Genomic DNA, 16,956 nt, shown 5'->3' on the forward strand with positions numbered 1-16,956 from the left:
GTCTCCTCCACTCTCAGCTGCTCAGTAGTTAGTAGAGCCATTACCTTCATCACTATAATCGTCTGATTTCCAGTCTTTAAACAGTGACTCCCTCCCCAGCGCTGCTCATGGGCTCAGAGCATAGGCAATAGGCTATAGACTAACCAAGTAGAACATTGGGTCATTCTCCTCTTATTATAGTGCAGTAGACATATTAGGTCTGCATTACATTACTTTACATTACTTTACATTACTTTACACTACTTTACATTACATTGCTTTACATTACTTTACATTACTTTACATTACTTTACATTACATTACTTTACATTACATGACATTACTTTGAACACTGCAAAGAGAGTGCTGAATTCTGAAGCACACTACTACTATAACCCTTCTGTGTGTGTCTAAATGAGTCGCTTTGAAAAGGGGTTGGTGGCAAAGACGAAAACACAGGAAGTGTCTACTTCCTGCTTTATCAAAAGAGACACCTCGGTCTTCTGTCCATGGTGTGTGTGAATCACAGGAGGTTGGTGGCACCTTAATTAAGGGAGGACGGGCTCGTGGCAAAGCCTGGATCGGAATCAGCGGAACGGTATCAAATAGATCAAAAAATGTGGTTTCCATGTGTTTGATGCCATTCCATTCACCGTTACTATGAGCCGTCCTCCCGTCAGCAGCCTCCACTGGCGTTGATGTGTGCTACATGTGTGCGTGTGTAATGTGTATGCGTGTGTGTGGTTAAAAAACTACTACACAAAGATACATTTCTGTGGTAAATAGCTTGAAGGACAAAGAACCAGTTCAGGATCTCAGATTAGTCGTGTCATCATCATGCTAGCTGTCATGGCGCCTTCGTTGGTTTCCTGTTTTCTATGGCTGCTGACACACAATGAGCCGGGAAGATGTCCAATCAAGATCACGCAGGACGACTGAGTTTGTCAGTTGGCTAATACCCCCGAAGGTGTCAATATGAGAACTGCCCGCTTGAATTTACGTCCCCACGCCTGCAGCATACCACAGTCATGTACTAATTACACTGGCTTAGGCACGCAGAGAGAGGATGTTAGGCACGCAGAGAGAGGATGTTAGGCACGCAGAGAGAGGATGGTGGCCAGCTTAACTTGGTCCTGCTGAGGCCTATGTATCCTGTTGCTGCTTCCCCTGACCAGTAACACCACTCTACTGACTACTGACTACCGCTTCCCCTGACCAGTAACACCACTCTACTGACTACTGACTACCGCTTCCCCTGACCAGTAACACCACTCTACTGACTACTGACTACCGCTTCCCCTGACCAGTAACACCACTCTACTGACTACTGTTTCCCCTGCCCAGTAACACCACTCTACTGAAAACTGACTACCGCTTCCCCTGACCAGTAACACCACTCTGCTGACTACTGCTTCCCCTGACCAGTAACACCACTCTACTGACTACTGCTTCCCCTGACCAGTAACACCACTCTACTGACTACTGTTTCCCCTGCCCAGTAACACCACTCTACTGACTACTGCTTCCCCTGACCAGTAACACCACTCTACTGACTACTGACTACCGCTTCCCCTGACCAGTAACACCACTCTACTGACTACTGACTACCGCTTCCCCTGACCAGTAACACCACTCTACTGACTACTGTTTCCCCTGCCCAGTAACACCACTCTACTGAAAACTGACTACCGCTTCCCCTGACCAGTAACACCACTCTGCTGACTACTGCTTCCCCTGACCAGTAACACCACTCTACTGACTACTGCTTTCCCTGACCAGTAACACCACTCTACTGACTACTGTTTCCCCTGCCCAGTAACACCACTCTACTGACTACTGCTTCCCCTGACCAGTAACACCACTCTACTGACTACTGACTACCGCTTCCCCTGACCAGTAACACCACTCTACTGACTACTGACTACCGCTTCCCCTGACCAGTAACACCACTCTACTGACTACTGACTACCGCTTCCCCTGACCAGTAACACCACTCTACTGACTACTGCTTCCCCTGACCAGTAACACCACTCTACTGACTACTGTTTCCCCTGCCCAGTAACACCACTCTACTGAAAACTGACTACCGCTTCCCCTGACCAGTAACACCACTCTGCTGACTACTGCTTCCCCTGACCAGTAACACCACTCTACTGACTACTGACTACTGCTTCCCCTGACCAGTAACACCACTCTACTGACTACTGCTTCCCCTGACCAGTAACACCACTATACTGACAACTGACTACTGCTTCCCCTGACCAGTAACACCACTCTACTGACAACTGACTACTGCTTCCCCTGACCAGTAACACCACTCTACTGACTACTGACTACTGCTTCCCCTGACCAGTAACAACACTCTACTGAAAACTGACTACTGCTTCCCCTGACCAGTAACACCACTCTACTGACTACTGCTTCCCAATGGAGGTCAAAGAGCCCTATGGAGGTCAAAGAGCCATATGGAGGTCAAAAGTGGTGCACTATAAGGAATAGGGTCCCATTTGGAATGCAGCCCTCCACCTCCCCACCACCTCCCCACAGCCTTCGACCTGTCTAACTCCTACCAGTTTTGTGTTGCAGGTTCAGCTAGGAATAAGTCCACAGTAAACTGATTCCATATACAGTCGTTGAAGTCAGAGGGATAAAGTTAGGGTCTTACGGTAACTGTTTAGATTCTATTCAAAACACATGTGAGCATCGAATTACTCCACAAATATCCATCCACATTGACGGGTCTGTAGTGGAGCAGGTCGAGAGCTTCCAGTTCCTCGCTGTCCAAATCAATAAGGACTTCATTAAAATGGTCCACACACACCCACACAGTCATGAAGAAGGCGCGATAGCGATAGCGCCTCTTCCCCCCTCAGGAAGTTGAAAAGATTTGGTATGGGCCCTCAAATCCTCAAAAACTTCTGTAGCTGCACCATTGAGAGCATCTTGACTGGCTCCCATCACTGCTAGGTGTGGAAACTGCACCGCCCTCGATCGCATGGCGCTACAGAGTGTGGTGCGGACAGCTCAGTACATCCCTGGGACTGAGCTCCCTGCCATCCAGTACCTCTATATCAGGTGAAAGGAAGGCCCAGAAAACTGTTAAAGACTCCAACCCCCCTCTCTGCTTCTGCACGGGTACCGGTACCGGTGCATCAAGTCTGACACCAGCAGGCTCCTGAACAGCTTTTATCCCCAAGACTTAAGACTGCTACATATGACCCTGCAATGACCCTTTTATTTTTTCACTGACTCCATTGATGACTTTTTGCTAATCCAATCCGTTTTCCACATTGATTCAACGTCATCCCATTGGGTCAGAGGAAAGGAGTTCTTTGACATGAGGGCGTTGACCTTTGCCCTGTTTACCAGGCCATAACACACGCACACTCTGACTCCGAAATAGCACCCTTTTCCCTATGTAGTGCAGGATTTTTTTTGACCAGGGCCCATTTGGTAACCCATAGGGCTCTGGTTCAAACGTAGTGCACTACAAAGGGAATAGGGTGCTATATTGGGACACATACACACTCACTATACAGACATCCTAACCACCCACGCTCAATATACAGACATCCTAAACACCCACGCTCAATATACAGACACTTCACCACCCACACTCAATATACAGACACCCTACCACCCACGCTCAATATACAGACATCCTAACCACCCACGCTCAATATACAGACATCCTAACCACCCACGCTCAATATACAGACACCCTACAACCCACGCTCAATATACAGACACCCTACCACCCACACTCAATATATAGATACCCCACCACCCACGCTCAATATATAGGCATCCTACCACCCACGCTCAATATACAGACACCCTACCACCCACGCTCAATATACAGACATCCTACCACCCACGCTCAATATACAGACACCCCACCACCCATGCTCAATATAGACACCCTATAACCCACGCTCAATATACAGACACCATGCCACCCACGCTCAATATACAGACATCCTACCACCCACGCTCAATATACAGACACCCCACCACCCATGCTCAATATAGACACCCTATAACCCACGCTCAATATACAGACACCATGCCACCCACGCTCAATATACAGACACCCTACCACCCACGCTCAATATACAGACACCCTACCACCCACACTCAATATACAGACACCCTACCACCCACACTCAATATACAGACACCCTACCACCCACACTCAATATACAGACACCATGCCACCCACGCTCAATATACAGACACCCTACCACCCACACTCAATATACAGACACCCTACCACCCACACTCAATATACAGACACCCTACCACCCACACTCAATATACAGACACCCTACCACCCACACTCAATATACAGACACCCTACCACCCACACTCAATATACAGACACCCTACCACCCACACTCAATATACAGACACCCTACCACCCACACTCAATATATATATATATTTTTTTTTATATTTTTTTTTCACCTTTATTTAACCAGGTAGGCTAGTTGAGAACACCTTTATTTAACCAGGTAGGCTAGTTGAGAACACCTTTATTTAACCAGGTAGGCCAGTTGAGAACACCTTTATTTAACCAGGTAGGCTAGTTGAGAACACCTTTATTTAACCAGGTAGGCCAGTTGAGAACACCTTTATTTAACCAGGTAGGCTAGTTGAGAACACCTTTATTTAACCAGGTAGGCTAGTTGAGAACACCTTTATTTAACCAGGTAGGCTAGTTGAGAACACCTTTATTTAACCAGGTAGGCTAGTTGAGAACACCTTTATTTAACCAGGTAGGCTAGTTGAGAACAAGTTCTCATTTGCAACTGCGACCTGGCCAAGATAAAGCATAGCAGTGTGAGCAGACAACAAAGAGTTACACATGGAGTAAACAATTAACAAGTCAATAACACAGTAGAAACCAAAGGGGGAGTCTATATACAATGTGTGCAAAAGGCATGAGGAGGTAGGCAAATAATTACAATTTTGCAGATTAACACTGGAGTGATGAATGATCAGATGGTCATGTACAGGTAGAGATATTGGTGTGCAAAAGAGCAGAAAAGTAAATAAATAAAAACAGTATGGGGATGAGGTAGGTGAGAAAGGGTGGGCTATTTACCAATAGACTATGTACAGCTGCAGCGATCGGTTAGCCGCTCAGATAGCTGATGTTTGAAGTTGGTGAGGGAGATAAAAGTCTCCAACTTCAGCGATTTTTGCAATTCGTTCCAGTCACAGGCAGCAGAGTACTGGAACGAAAGGCGGCCAAATGAGGTGTTGGCTTTAGGGATGATCAGTGAGATACACCTGCTGGAGCGCGTGCTACGGATGGGTGTTGCCATCGTGACCAGTGAGCTGAGATAAGGCGGAGCTTTACCTAGCATGGACTTGTAGATGACCTGGAGCCAGTGGGTCTGGCGACGAATATGTAGCGAGGGCCAGCCGACTAGAGCATACAAGTCGCAGTGGTGGGTGGTATAAGGTGCTTTAGTGACGAAACGGATGGCACTGTGATAGACTGCATCCAGTTTGCTGAGTAGAGTGTTGGAAGCCATTTTGTAGATGACATCGCCAAAGTCGAGGATCGGTAGGATAGTCAGTTTTACTAGGGTAAGCTTGGCGGCGTGAGTGAAGGAGGCTTTGTTGCGGAATAGAAAGCCGACTCTTGATTTGATTTTCGATTGGAGATGTTTGATATGAGTCTGGAAGGAGAGTTTGCAGTCTAGCCAGACACCTAGGTACTTATAGACGTCCACATATTCTAGGTCGGAACCATCCAGGGTGGTGATGCTAGTCGGGCATGCGGGTGCAGGCAGCGACCGGTTGAAAAGCATGCATTTGGTTTTACTAGCGTTTAAGAGCAGTTGGAGGCCACGGAAGGAGTGTTGTATGGCATTGAAGCTTGTTTGGAGGTTAGATAGCACAGTGTCCAAAGACGGGCCGAAGGTATATAGAATGGTGTCGTCTGCGTAGAGGTGGATCAGGGAATCGCCCGCAGCAAGAGCAACATCATTGATATACACAGAGAAAAGAGTCGGCCCGAGAATTGAACCCTGTGGCACCCCCATAGAGACTGCCAGAGGACCAGACAGCATGCCCTCCGATTTGACGCACTGAACTCTGTCTGCAAAGTAGTTGGTGAACCAGGCAAGTCAGTCATCCGAAAAACCGAGGCTCCTGAGTCTGCCGATAAGAATATGGTGATTGACAGAGTCGAAAGCCTTGGCAAGGTCGATGAAGACGGCTGCACAGTACTGTCTTTTATCAATGGCGGTTATGATATCGTTGAGTACCTTGAGTGTGGCTGAGGTGCACCCATGACCGGCTCGGAAACCAGATTGCACAGCGGAGAAGGTGCGGTGGGATTCGAGATGGTCAGTGACCTGTTTGTTGACTTGGCTTTCGAAGACCTTAGATAGGCAGGGCAGGATGGATATAGGTCTGTAACAGTTTGGGTCCAGGGTGTCTCCCCCTTTGAAGAGGGGGATGACTGCGGCAGCTTTCCAATCCTTGGGGATCTCAGACGATATGAAAGAGAGGTTGAACAGGCTGGTAATAGGGGTTGCGACAATGGTGGCAGATAGTTTCAGAAATAGAGGGTCCAGATTGTCAAGCCCAGCTGATTTGTACGGGTCCAGGTTTTGCAGCTCTTTCAGAACATCTGCTATCTGGATTTGGTTAAAGGAGAACCTGGAGAGGCTTGGGCGAGGGGGGGGCGGAGCTTGGGCGCGGGGGGGGCGGAGCTGTTGGCCGAGGTTGAAGTAGCCAGGCGGAAGGCATGGCCAGCCGTTGAGAAATGCTTATTGAAGTTTTCGATAATCATGGATTTATCAGTGGTGACCGTGTTACCTAGCCTCAGTGCAGTGGGCAGCTGGGAGGAGGTGCTCTTGTTCTCCATGGACTTCACGGTGTCCCAGAACTTTTTGGAGTTGGAGCTACAGGATGCAAACTTCTGCCTGAAGAAGCTGGCCTTAGCTTTCCTGACTGACTGCGTGTATTGGACACCCTACCACTCCCAGAACTTTTTGGAGTTGGAGCTACAGGATGCAAACTTCTGCCTGAAGAAGCTGGCCTTAGCTTTCCTGACTGACTGCGTGTATTGGACCCCCTACCACCCACACTCAATATACAGACACCCTACCACCCACACTCAATATACAGACATCCTACCACCCACGCTCAATATACAGACACCCTACCACCCACACTCAATATACAGATACCCCACCACCCATGCTCAATATACAGACACCCTACCACCCGCGCTCAATATACAGACACCCTACCACCCACAGCCTACCACACACACTCAATATACAGACACGCTACCACCCACACTCAATATACAGACACCCTACCACCCACACTCAATATACCGATACCCCACCACCCACGCTCAATATACAGACACCATGCCACCCACGCTCAATATACAGATACCCTACCACCCACACTCAATATACAGATACCTTACTAATGAATGCATCAAATGGAGTTTAGTTGATACACTCCCTTAGGAGGGGTCACAGCAGGTCAGAATGTTATCTACACGGGGATAAGCATGGCAAGATCTTCCACTGGAACTGACTATGTGTCTGTACCCATTCTACCATTCTGTCCCATTCCCGCCCTTCTGTCCCATTCCCTCCATTCTGTCCCATTCCCGCCCTTCTGTCCCATTCCTTCCATTCTGTCCCATTCCCGCCCTTCTGTCCCATTCCCTCCATTCTGTCCCATTCCCTCCATTCTGTCACATTCCTTCAATTCTGTCCCATTCCCTCCATTCTTTCTCATTACGCCCAATCTGTCACATTCCCACCATTCTGTCCCATTCCCGCCCTTCTGTCCCATTCCCACCATTCTGTCCCATTCCCGCCCTTCTGTCCCAATCCCTCCATTCTGTCCCATTCCCACCATTCTGTCACATTCCTTCCATTCTGTCCCATTCCCTCCATTCTTTCTCATTAACCCATTCTGTCACATTCCCACCATTCTGTCCCATTCCCGCCCTCCTGTCCCATTCCCACCATTCTGTCCCATTCCCGCCCTTCTGTCCCATTCCCTACATTCTGTCCCATTCCCGCCCTTCTGTCCCATTCCCACCATTCTGTCCCATTCCCGCCCTTCTGTCACATTCCCTCCATTCTGTCCCATTCCTTCCATTCTGTCCCATTCCCGCCCTTCTGTCCCATTCCCTCCATTCTGTCCCATTCCTTCCATTCTGTCCCATTCCCTCCATTCTTTCTCATTACGCCCAATCTGTCACATTCCCACCATTCTGTCCCATTCCCACCCTTCTGTCCCATTCCCACCATTCTGTCCCATTCCCGCCCTTCTGTCCCAATCCCTCCATTCTATCCCATTCCCACCATTCTGTCACATTCCTTCCATTCTGTCCCATTCCCTCCATTCTTTCTCATTACTCCCATTCTGTCACATTCCCACCATTCTGACCCATTCCCGCCCTTCTGTCCCATTCCCACCATTCTGTCCCATTCCCGCCCTTCTGTCCCATTCCCTACATTCTGTCCCATTCCCTACATTCTGTCCCATTCCCGCCCTTCTGTCCCATTCCCCCCATTCTGTCCCATTCCCACCATTCTGTCCCATTCCTACCATTCTGTCCCATTCCCTCCATTCTTTCTCATTCCCCCCATTCTGTCACATTCCCACCATTCTGTCCCATTCCCGCCCTTCTGTCACATTCCCACCATTCTGTCCCATTCCCACCTTCTGTCCCATTCCCACCATTCTGTCCCATTCCCTCCATTCTGTCCCATTCCCTCCATTCTGTCCCATTCCCTCCATTCTGTCTCATTCCCTCTATTCTGTCCCCCACGGTATCCAATTAAAATAACATGTTTTGTTTGGATACTATCGTATCAATGGACCAATGGCAGCTCAATGAATGTAGAACAGCTCTTGGATAATGAAGCAGAAAGGGTACTTCAGATACTGAGGGAATAACGTAGGGTCCAACGGCCCAGATCTGGGACTCAACATGAGGGAAGTGTATTCATATCATTAGAGAAGAGGTCTGTTTTAATACACGCTGTGTGTGTTTGATTAGAATCACAGTTCAGGGAGCAATATTAGCAGTATTAATAGCAGTTTTTCTACAAAGTTTTCAGATACAGAGTACCCCTGAGAGTTCTGCTGGGGTCGCTTACAAGGCAATGTGAGAGAGAGAGAGAGAGAGAGAGAGAGAGAGAGAGAGAGAGAGAGAGAGAGAATTAGACCCAACCAAATCATGAGAAAACAAAAAGATAACTACTTAACACATTGAAAAGAATTAACAAAAAAACAGAGCAAACTAGAATGCTATTTGGCCCTACACAGAGAGTACACAGCGGCAGAATAACTGACCACTGTGACTGACCCAAAATTAAGGAAAGCCTTGACTATGTACAGACTCAGTGAGCATAGCCTTGCTATTGAGAAAGGCCGCCGTAGGCAGACAAGGCTCTCAAGAGAAGACAGGCTATGTGCTCACTGCCCACAAAATGAGGTGGAAACTGAGCTGCACTTCCTAACCTCCTGCCCAATGTATGACCATATTAGAGAGACATATTTCCCTCAGATTACACAGATCCACAAAGAATTCGAAAACAAATCCAATTTTGAAAAACTCCCATATCTACTGGGTGAAATTCCACAGTGTGCCATCACAGCAGCAAGATTTGTGACCTGTTGCCACGAGAAAAGGGCAACCAGTGAAGAACAAACACCATTGTAAATACAACCCATATTTATGCTTATTTATTTTATCTTGTGTCCTTTAGCCATTGTACATTGTTAGAACACTGTATATATATATAATATGACATTTGTAATGTCTTTACTGTTTTGAAACTTCTGTATGTGTAATGTTTACTGTTAATTTTTGTTGTTTTTCACTTTATATATTCACTTTGTATGTTGTCTACCTCACTTGCTTTGGCAATGTTAACACATGTTTCCCATGCCAATAAAGCCCTTGAATTGAATTGAGTTGAATTGAGAGAGAGAGAGAGAGAGAAAGACAGAGAGAGAGAAAGACAGAGAGAGAGAAAGACAGAGAGAGAGCATGCAGAGAGAGAGAGAGACAGAGAGACAGAGAGAGAGACAGAGACAGAGACAGAGAGAGAGAGAGAGAGAGAGAGAGAGAGAGAGAGAGAGAGAGAGAGAGAGAGAGAGAGACAGAGAGAGAGCATGCAGAGAGAGAGAGAGACAGAGAGACAGAGAGACAGAGAGAGAGAGAGAGAGAGAGAGACAGAGACAGAGACAGAGACAGAGACAGAGACAGAGACAGAGACAGAGACAGAGACAGAGACAGAGACAGAGACAGAGAGGTTGCAGCCCCCCAGGAAGTGAGAGAGGGAAAGAGCTAATGTCATGTGGCGCTGCATGAAGCTGGCAGAACAGTAGAGAAGAAACTACTGATGGAACTAGAGGTATTCGCAGGTCCACCCGAACCCAGACCACGACGACTGGGTTGGTGCCGGAATTCTGTATTTAACCCTCGGATCAGGAGTAGGGTCCTCCTCTGTGGCCTCAGACCTCAGGTCTGTGTGAAAATATGAAATACCAACCGGACACGAAATTAGATTTGAATAGTTTAGTTCTTAAACAACATAAAGGCAAATTTGACACTTTTACATTTTAGTCTCTTAAATAAGGGGGGGGGCTCTTTCATTACACCAAATATGTCCAAATATTATTTTGTGACAAACAGCATATCCGCTTTGTGAAAACTAACTGCACTCTGCAGGTGACAAGGGACGTTTTTCGATGTGAAAAAGAAGCTGAAGGCAAAAGGAAAAAATGATGTTATGTAGCCTCAGTAATAGGTTATGTAGCCTCAGTGATAGGTTATGTAGCCTCAGTAATAGGTTATGTAGCCTCAGTAATAGGTTATGTAGCCTCGGTAATAGGTTATGTAGCCTCGGTAATAGGTTATGTAGCCTCAGTAACAGGTGATGTAGCCTCGGTAATAGGTTATGTAGCCTCGGTAATAGGTTATGCAGCCTCGGTAATAGGTTATGTAGCCTCAGTAATAGGTTATGTAGCCTCGGTAATAGGTTATGCAGCCTCAGTAATAGGTTATGTAGCCTCAGTAATAGGTTATGTAGCCTCGGTAATAGGTTATGTAGCCTCAGTAACAGGTGATGTAGCCTCGGTAATAGGTTATGTAGCCTCAGTAATAGGTTATGTAGCCTCGGTAATAGGTTATGTAGCCTCAGTAACAGGTAATGTAGCCTCAGTAACAGGTAATGTAGCCTCATTAATAGGTTATGTAGCCTCAGTAATAGGTTATGTAGCCTCAATAATAGGCCTATTGTTCTCCACTCCAGATGGTAGGCTATATGTTATCTACTCCAGATGGTAGGCTATATGTTCTCTACTCCAGATGGTGGGCAATATGTTCTCCACTCCAGATGGTAGGCTATATGTTCTCTACTCCAGATGGTAGGCTATATGTTCTCTACTCCAGATGGTAGGCTATATGGTCTCCACTCCAGATGGTAGGCTATATGTTATCTACTCCAGATGGTAGGCTATATGTTCTCTACTCCAGATGGTAGGCTATATGTTCTATACATCAGATGGTAGGCTATATGTTCTCTACTCCAGATGGTAGGCTATATGTTCTCTACTCCAGATGGTAGGCTATATGTTCTCCACTCCAGATGGTAGGCTATATGTTCTCTACTCCAGATGGTAGGCAATAGGTTCTCCACTCCAGATGGTAGGCTATACGTTCTCTACTCCAGATGGTAGGCAATATGTTCTCTACTCCAGATATGTTCTCTACTCCAGATGGTAGACTATATGTTCTCTACTCCAGATGGTAGGCAATATGTTCTCCACTCCAGATGGTAGGCTATATGTTCTCTACTCCAGATAGTAGGCTATATGTTCTCTACTCCAGATAGTAGGCTATATGTTCTCCACTCCAGATGGTGGGCTATATGTTCTCTACTCCAGATGGTAGGCTATATGTTCTCTACTCCAGGTGGTAGGCTATATGTTCTCTACTCCAGATAGTAGGCTATATGTTCTCTACTCCAGATGGTAGGCTATATGTTCTCCACTCCAGATGGTAGGCTATATGTGCTCTACTCCAGATGGTAGGCTATATGTTCTCTACTCCAGATAGTAGGCTATATGTTCTCTACTCCAGATGGTAGGCTATATGTTCTCTACTCCAGATAGTGGGCTATATGTTCTCTACTCCAGATAGTAGGCTATATGTTTATGTCCTCCACTCCAGATGGTAGGCTATATGTTCTCTACTCCAGATAGTAGGCTATATGTTCTCTACTCCAGATGGTAGGATATATGTTCTCTACTCCAGATATGTTCTCTACTCCAGACGGTAGACTATAAGTTCTCTACTCCAGACGGTAGACTATAAGTTCTCTACTCCAGATAGTAGGCTATACGTTCTCCAGAGAGAGACAGAGAGAGAGTGAGAGAGAGAGAGAGAGAGAGAGAGAGAGAGAGTGAGAGAGAGAGAGAGAGAGAGAGAGAGAGAGAGAGAGAGAGGGAGAGAGCGAGAGAGGGAGAGAGACAGAGAGACAGAGAGAGAGAGAGAGAGAGAGAGAGAGAGAGAGAGAGAGAGAGAGAGAGAGAGAGAGAGAGAGAGAGAGAGAGAGAGACAGAGAGAGAGACAGAGAGAGAGACAGAGAGAGAGAGAGAGAGAGAGAGACAGAGAGACAGAGAGAGAGACAGAGACAGAGAGAGAGAGACAGAGACAGAGAGAGAGAGACAGAGAGAGCGATAGAGAGAGAGAGAGAGAGAAACCAAGGAGGGTTAAGAGGGAAAGAGAAAGAAAAGAGGATGATCCTCAGTGAAAGTGAGAAATGCAGTCAGCCTGGTAATCTGCTGGCATCATCCTGCCTGCATCCCAAATGGGGCACTACTTTTGACCGGGGCCCATTGGGAATCCCACTATTTAGGGAATAGGTTACCATTTGGGTTGCATCCAGGCTCAGTTTAGACGCTTCTCTGCACTAATGTCACCCGCCCCCCACACAGAGACATGATGTGGGGAGACGGGTTGCTAAGACTACAGCTTTACGTTGATGCTAGTGGGAAATGTGACATCCATAAGTAGTAAACCATGGCATTCAAAACACAGGGTATATATATATATATGTGGCACCCTATTCCCAGATGTAGTGCACTACTTCTGACCAAAGTCCTATGGGTTTCCCCATGGGGCCCTGGTCAAAAGTAGTGCACTATAAAGGGAATAGGGTGCCACTTAGGACACAGAGCTCTCACTGTTCTTTCATGCATTCATTGAAATTGATGCTTCGAGAGACAGACATTTGCGTGTAATAAGCTGCGTTTACAAAATGTGTTAGACAGACCTGCAGCAGCAGGTCTCTCTCTCTCTCTCTCTCGTGCTCTCTCTCTCTCTCTTTCTCGCTCTCTCTCATGCTCTCTCTCTCTCGTGCTCACTCTCTCTCTCTCTCATGCTCTCTCTCTCTCGTGCTCTCTCTCTCTCTCTATCTCATGCTCTCTCTCTCTCTCTCTCTTTCTCTCGTGCTCTCTCTCTCTCTCTCGTGCTCTCTCTCTCTCTCTGGAGTGTCTCCTTATGTCACTCACACCCCAGAAAGCACAAGTGCATGTTGCAAGGAGGCACACTTGTCTCTTGGGACAATGAGAAAAGTTGTGTTTCCTATAAGATAATACTACTTATACTATTATGCTAAATTATATTCAGAGTAATTTAATTGTACAGTATAGACAAATTCAATTTTAGGAAAATATTTCACTAGATAGAGGACATGTCTCACCTCTCTGGGGTTGTAGGCTACTAGTGAAGGGGCATGATGTGGTGTTTCTTTGAATCAGGTAGACTTGGGTGATGATAAATTAGACAACTTCTCTGTTATGATCTCATGTGTCCCTCCCTATGCAGGTGCTCCATTGTAATAAATCCTTAATAAAGGATATTATCACAGAGGCGATTGGGCTTTTCAATGCCTGGATAATTAAATTAGTATTTTGAAAGCTATACAAAGCCACAGTGAAATGTTAGTAAAAGAGAGTCAAAGAAGAAGACAAAGAGAAAATAAATAAAAGAATGTAGGATATCTAATTTTCTCCGTTTAATTCGGGACTGTAATTAGCATATCGAGACAATCTTTGATAGTTTTTAACCTTTGATTACAGAAATAATTTGATATGAAGGTGAGAATATCTTTATCAACTCACGCAGTGTTTTGACATTGACTACAATGTGGTCGGTCCTATTGCGGTGGTCCATTCATAGTTCTTTGATCTGATTGGATCGCTATACAGTCGCTTTTCCCTTATCCCCAATACACTTGAAATATTTTCCAATATTTGTGAATCAGTAGAAATGTTACATATTTGTTTCAACGTTTCCTATTTGTGAACTTTGCCACGCCGAACACAATGCATACCCTCAAATCAGCAGCCGTATTCTAGATTATTCTATAATTATCTTTATTGTGAGGTGCACAAATCACTTCTATTCTCACGCCTTCGATCAATGAAACGGGTAAACATGTATCGGTTAGAATGCAACGTTGTTTTATCAAATCAATCCGAGCACCGGAGACTTGTCGAGAACAGGCGGACGGCAGGTGTTTAAAGGGTCTGTCTGAAAATGGCGCCGAATGTGAACAAAAATGTCAACATATTTATTTCCTCGCGTGCATCGCATCACACAATACATAATCCATTGTTAATATGTTTCACATTGCACTTACCTTTTTCTATATATTTCATGAAAATAAAGAAATACTCCTCAGTGAATATCGACGGTTGGTTGCCTATTACTTTCACGCATTGGATAAACAGAGTGGCAATTCCATGTGTGTTATTATCCGGGCTATGTTTAAAAAAAATGTGTTTAGGTTCTAGCAAAAAGGAGGTGGTTTCGTATGCAATGAGATAAGTGTATTTATTGCAGTGGCCAATGGGAAACGGGCAGAGACCAGCCTAATCCAATCAGGCTGGTTCGAGGTTGGTGTTCGATGGCAAGCGCCAAGGCTGCACCATCGTAACCAAGGACACAGATGATGTGTTCATTTGCTAAGAAAATCCATGTATATATTTCCAGGGATAAATGTTGCAGATTATATAACATAGACAAAAAAACAAAACCTACATTGGTTGTAAAGAAAGCACGCAGCCTATATATTGCCTACATCATTTAACATTGTTTGTATATAGGTCTAGGGAATTAACCTGAATCAATTCAATGTCCGAGAGGTACATTTTCACAACATGGTTACTAAAAGAATGATTGTTCAAGGCCCGCAACCCTGGAGCATCTACACAGCGTGATGTGAAGATAGAGCTGCTCCGCACAGCTCGGGGAAACCGCACTCATGCGCACAAAACAGCGCTCAACATTCGAATAGAATAGAACGCGTTCCATTCACTCAGCTACGGACTTTCCCACCTTTAGGCCTACATTCATGTGGTGAATCAGGTGAATGAATCCACGTCTCCCACAGACCCTCCTTGTTCCTTTCAGCCATCAATTAATAATGAATAACATTAAACACACTCAAAACAAGTCCTTCTCACTCAGGTGGAGGGTTTGCTAAAGCTAAATCTCCAGAACACATGTGTGTGTAGTGCAATCTACATGTAAATACAAACCGTGAGATCCCATCAAATAAATGACTACCAACCTAACTTCGGTGAGGAGATTTGCGTAGGGGTCGAGATTCGAGTCTCTTCAAGGGCGCAGTGTGAAAGTACCTGGCATATCTGACACTTTTAGCCAAGTACTTAGGGGAATACAGAAACAGAATGGCCACTAGGCCCGGCTACTATGGTTGAATTGCTGTAAGATCAGCCATCCTCATTGTGAGCTACTGTGATATATAATGGCAATCTCACACAGCCTAGACACTCACTTTCTCCAAAACACACTCAGGGGTAAAGTTTCCCCAACGTACAGACCTTCAGTGGGGTCACGTCCTCTATCCATCTCTATGGCCTGTTTTTTCCACACTTGTATCTGCCCTTTCATTGGCTAGAATGGTTCCACCTGATCTGGCCTCCTGCATGTATTTCCATTGTTAGAGCAGTCACTTGACTATCTTGTCAATATAATAGACCATCTTTGGTTTTCTTTTCTTTAGCCTCATGTTACACCTCCCCCATCTCTAATGTAAAGAGCAGGTGCATGCGGGCCGTCTCTCTAGTGATGTGAAATGACAGCACCCACCAGACCGGGTCCCCAGAGAGGGGAGCAGAGTCCCCAGAGAGGAGGGGAGCAGAGAGGAGGGGAGCAGGGTCTCCAGAGAGGAGGGGAGCAGGGTCCCCAGAGAGGAGGGGAGCAGGGTCCCCAGAGAGGAGAGGAGCAGGGTCCCCAGAGAGGAGGGGAGCAGGGTCCCCAGAGAGGAGGGGAGCAGGGTCCCCAGAGAGGAGGGGAGCAGGGTCCCCAGAGAGGGGAGCAGGGTCCCCAGAGAGGAGAGGAGCAGGGTCCCCAGAGAGAAGGGGAGCAGGGTCCCCAGAGAGGAGAGGAGCAGGGTCCCCAGAGAGGAGGGGAGCAGGGTCCCCAGAGAGGAGAGGAGCAGGGTCCCCAGAGAGGGGAGCAGGGTCCCCAGAGAGGAGAGGAGCAGGGTCCCCAGAGAGAAGGGGAGCAGGGTCCCCAGAGAGGAGAGGAGCAGGGTCCCCAGAGAGGAGGGGAGCAGGGTCCCCAGAGAGAATGGGAGCAGGAGACCAGAGAGGAGAGGAGCAGGGTCCCCAGAGAGGAGGGGAGCAGGGGAAGCAGAAGGCAGGCACACACACACACTGACACAAGCACACACGTTCTCTTTCTTTTGCTCTCTCTCTCTCTCTCTTTCGCTTACTCTCACTCTCGCTCTATCACACACACACACACACACACACACACACACACACACACACACACACACACACACACACACACACACACACACACACACACACACACACACAATGGCCCACCTCCCTCCCTTCTTGCGTCGTCACCACCTCTATTCCAGA

At 46.7% G+C, this 16,956-nt stretch overlaps 1 protein-coding gene across 1 annotated transcript in view; it reads right to left on the reverse strand.

Moving 5' to 3' along the window:
• Nucleotides 1-14,832, reverse strand: part of LOC116353488 (protein 4.1-like) — a 38,163-nt gene extending 23,331 nt beyond the window's left edge. The window contains exon 1 of the mRNA XM_031789277.1: nt 14,697-14,832. Coding sequence (XP_031645137.1) covers nt 14,697-14,715 — 19 coding nt within the window. The 5' untranslated portion in view covers nt 14,716-14,832. The remainder of the gene's footprint in view (nt 1-14,696) is intronic.
• Between the last annotated feature and the right edge of the window lie 2,124 nt (nt 14,833-16,956).

Source organism: Oncorhynchus kisutch, linkage group LG14, assembly GCF_002021735.2.
Source record: "Oncorhynchus kisutch isolate 150728-3 linkage group LG14, Okis_V2, whole genome shotgun sequence".
Taxonomy (NCBI): Eukaryota; Metazoa; Chordata; class Actinopteri; order Salmoniformes; family Salmonidae; genus Oncorhynchus; species Oncorhynchus kisutch.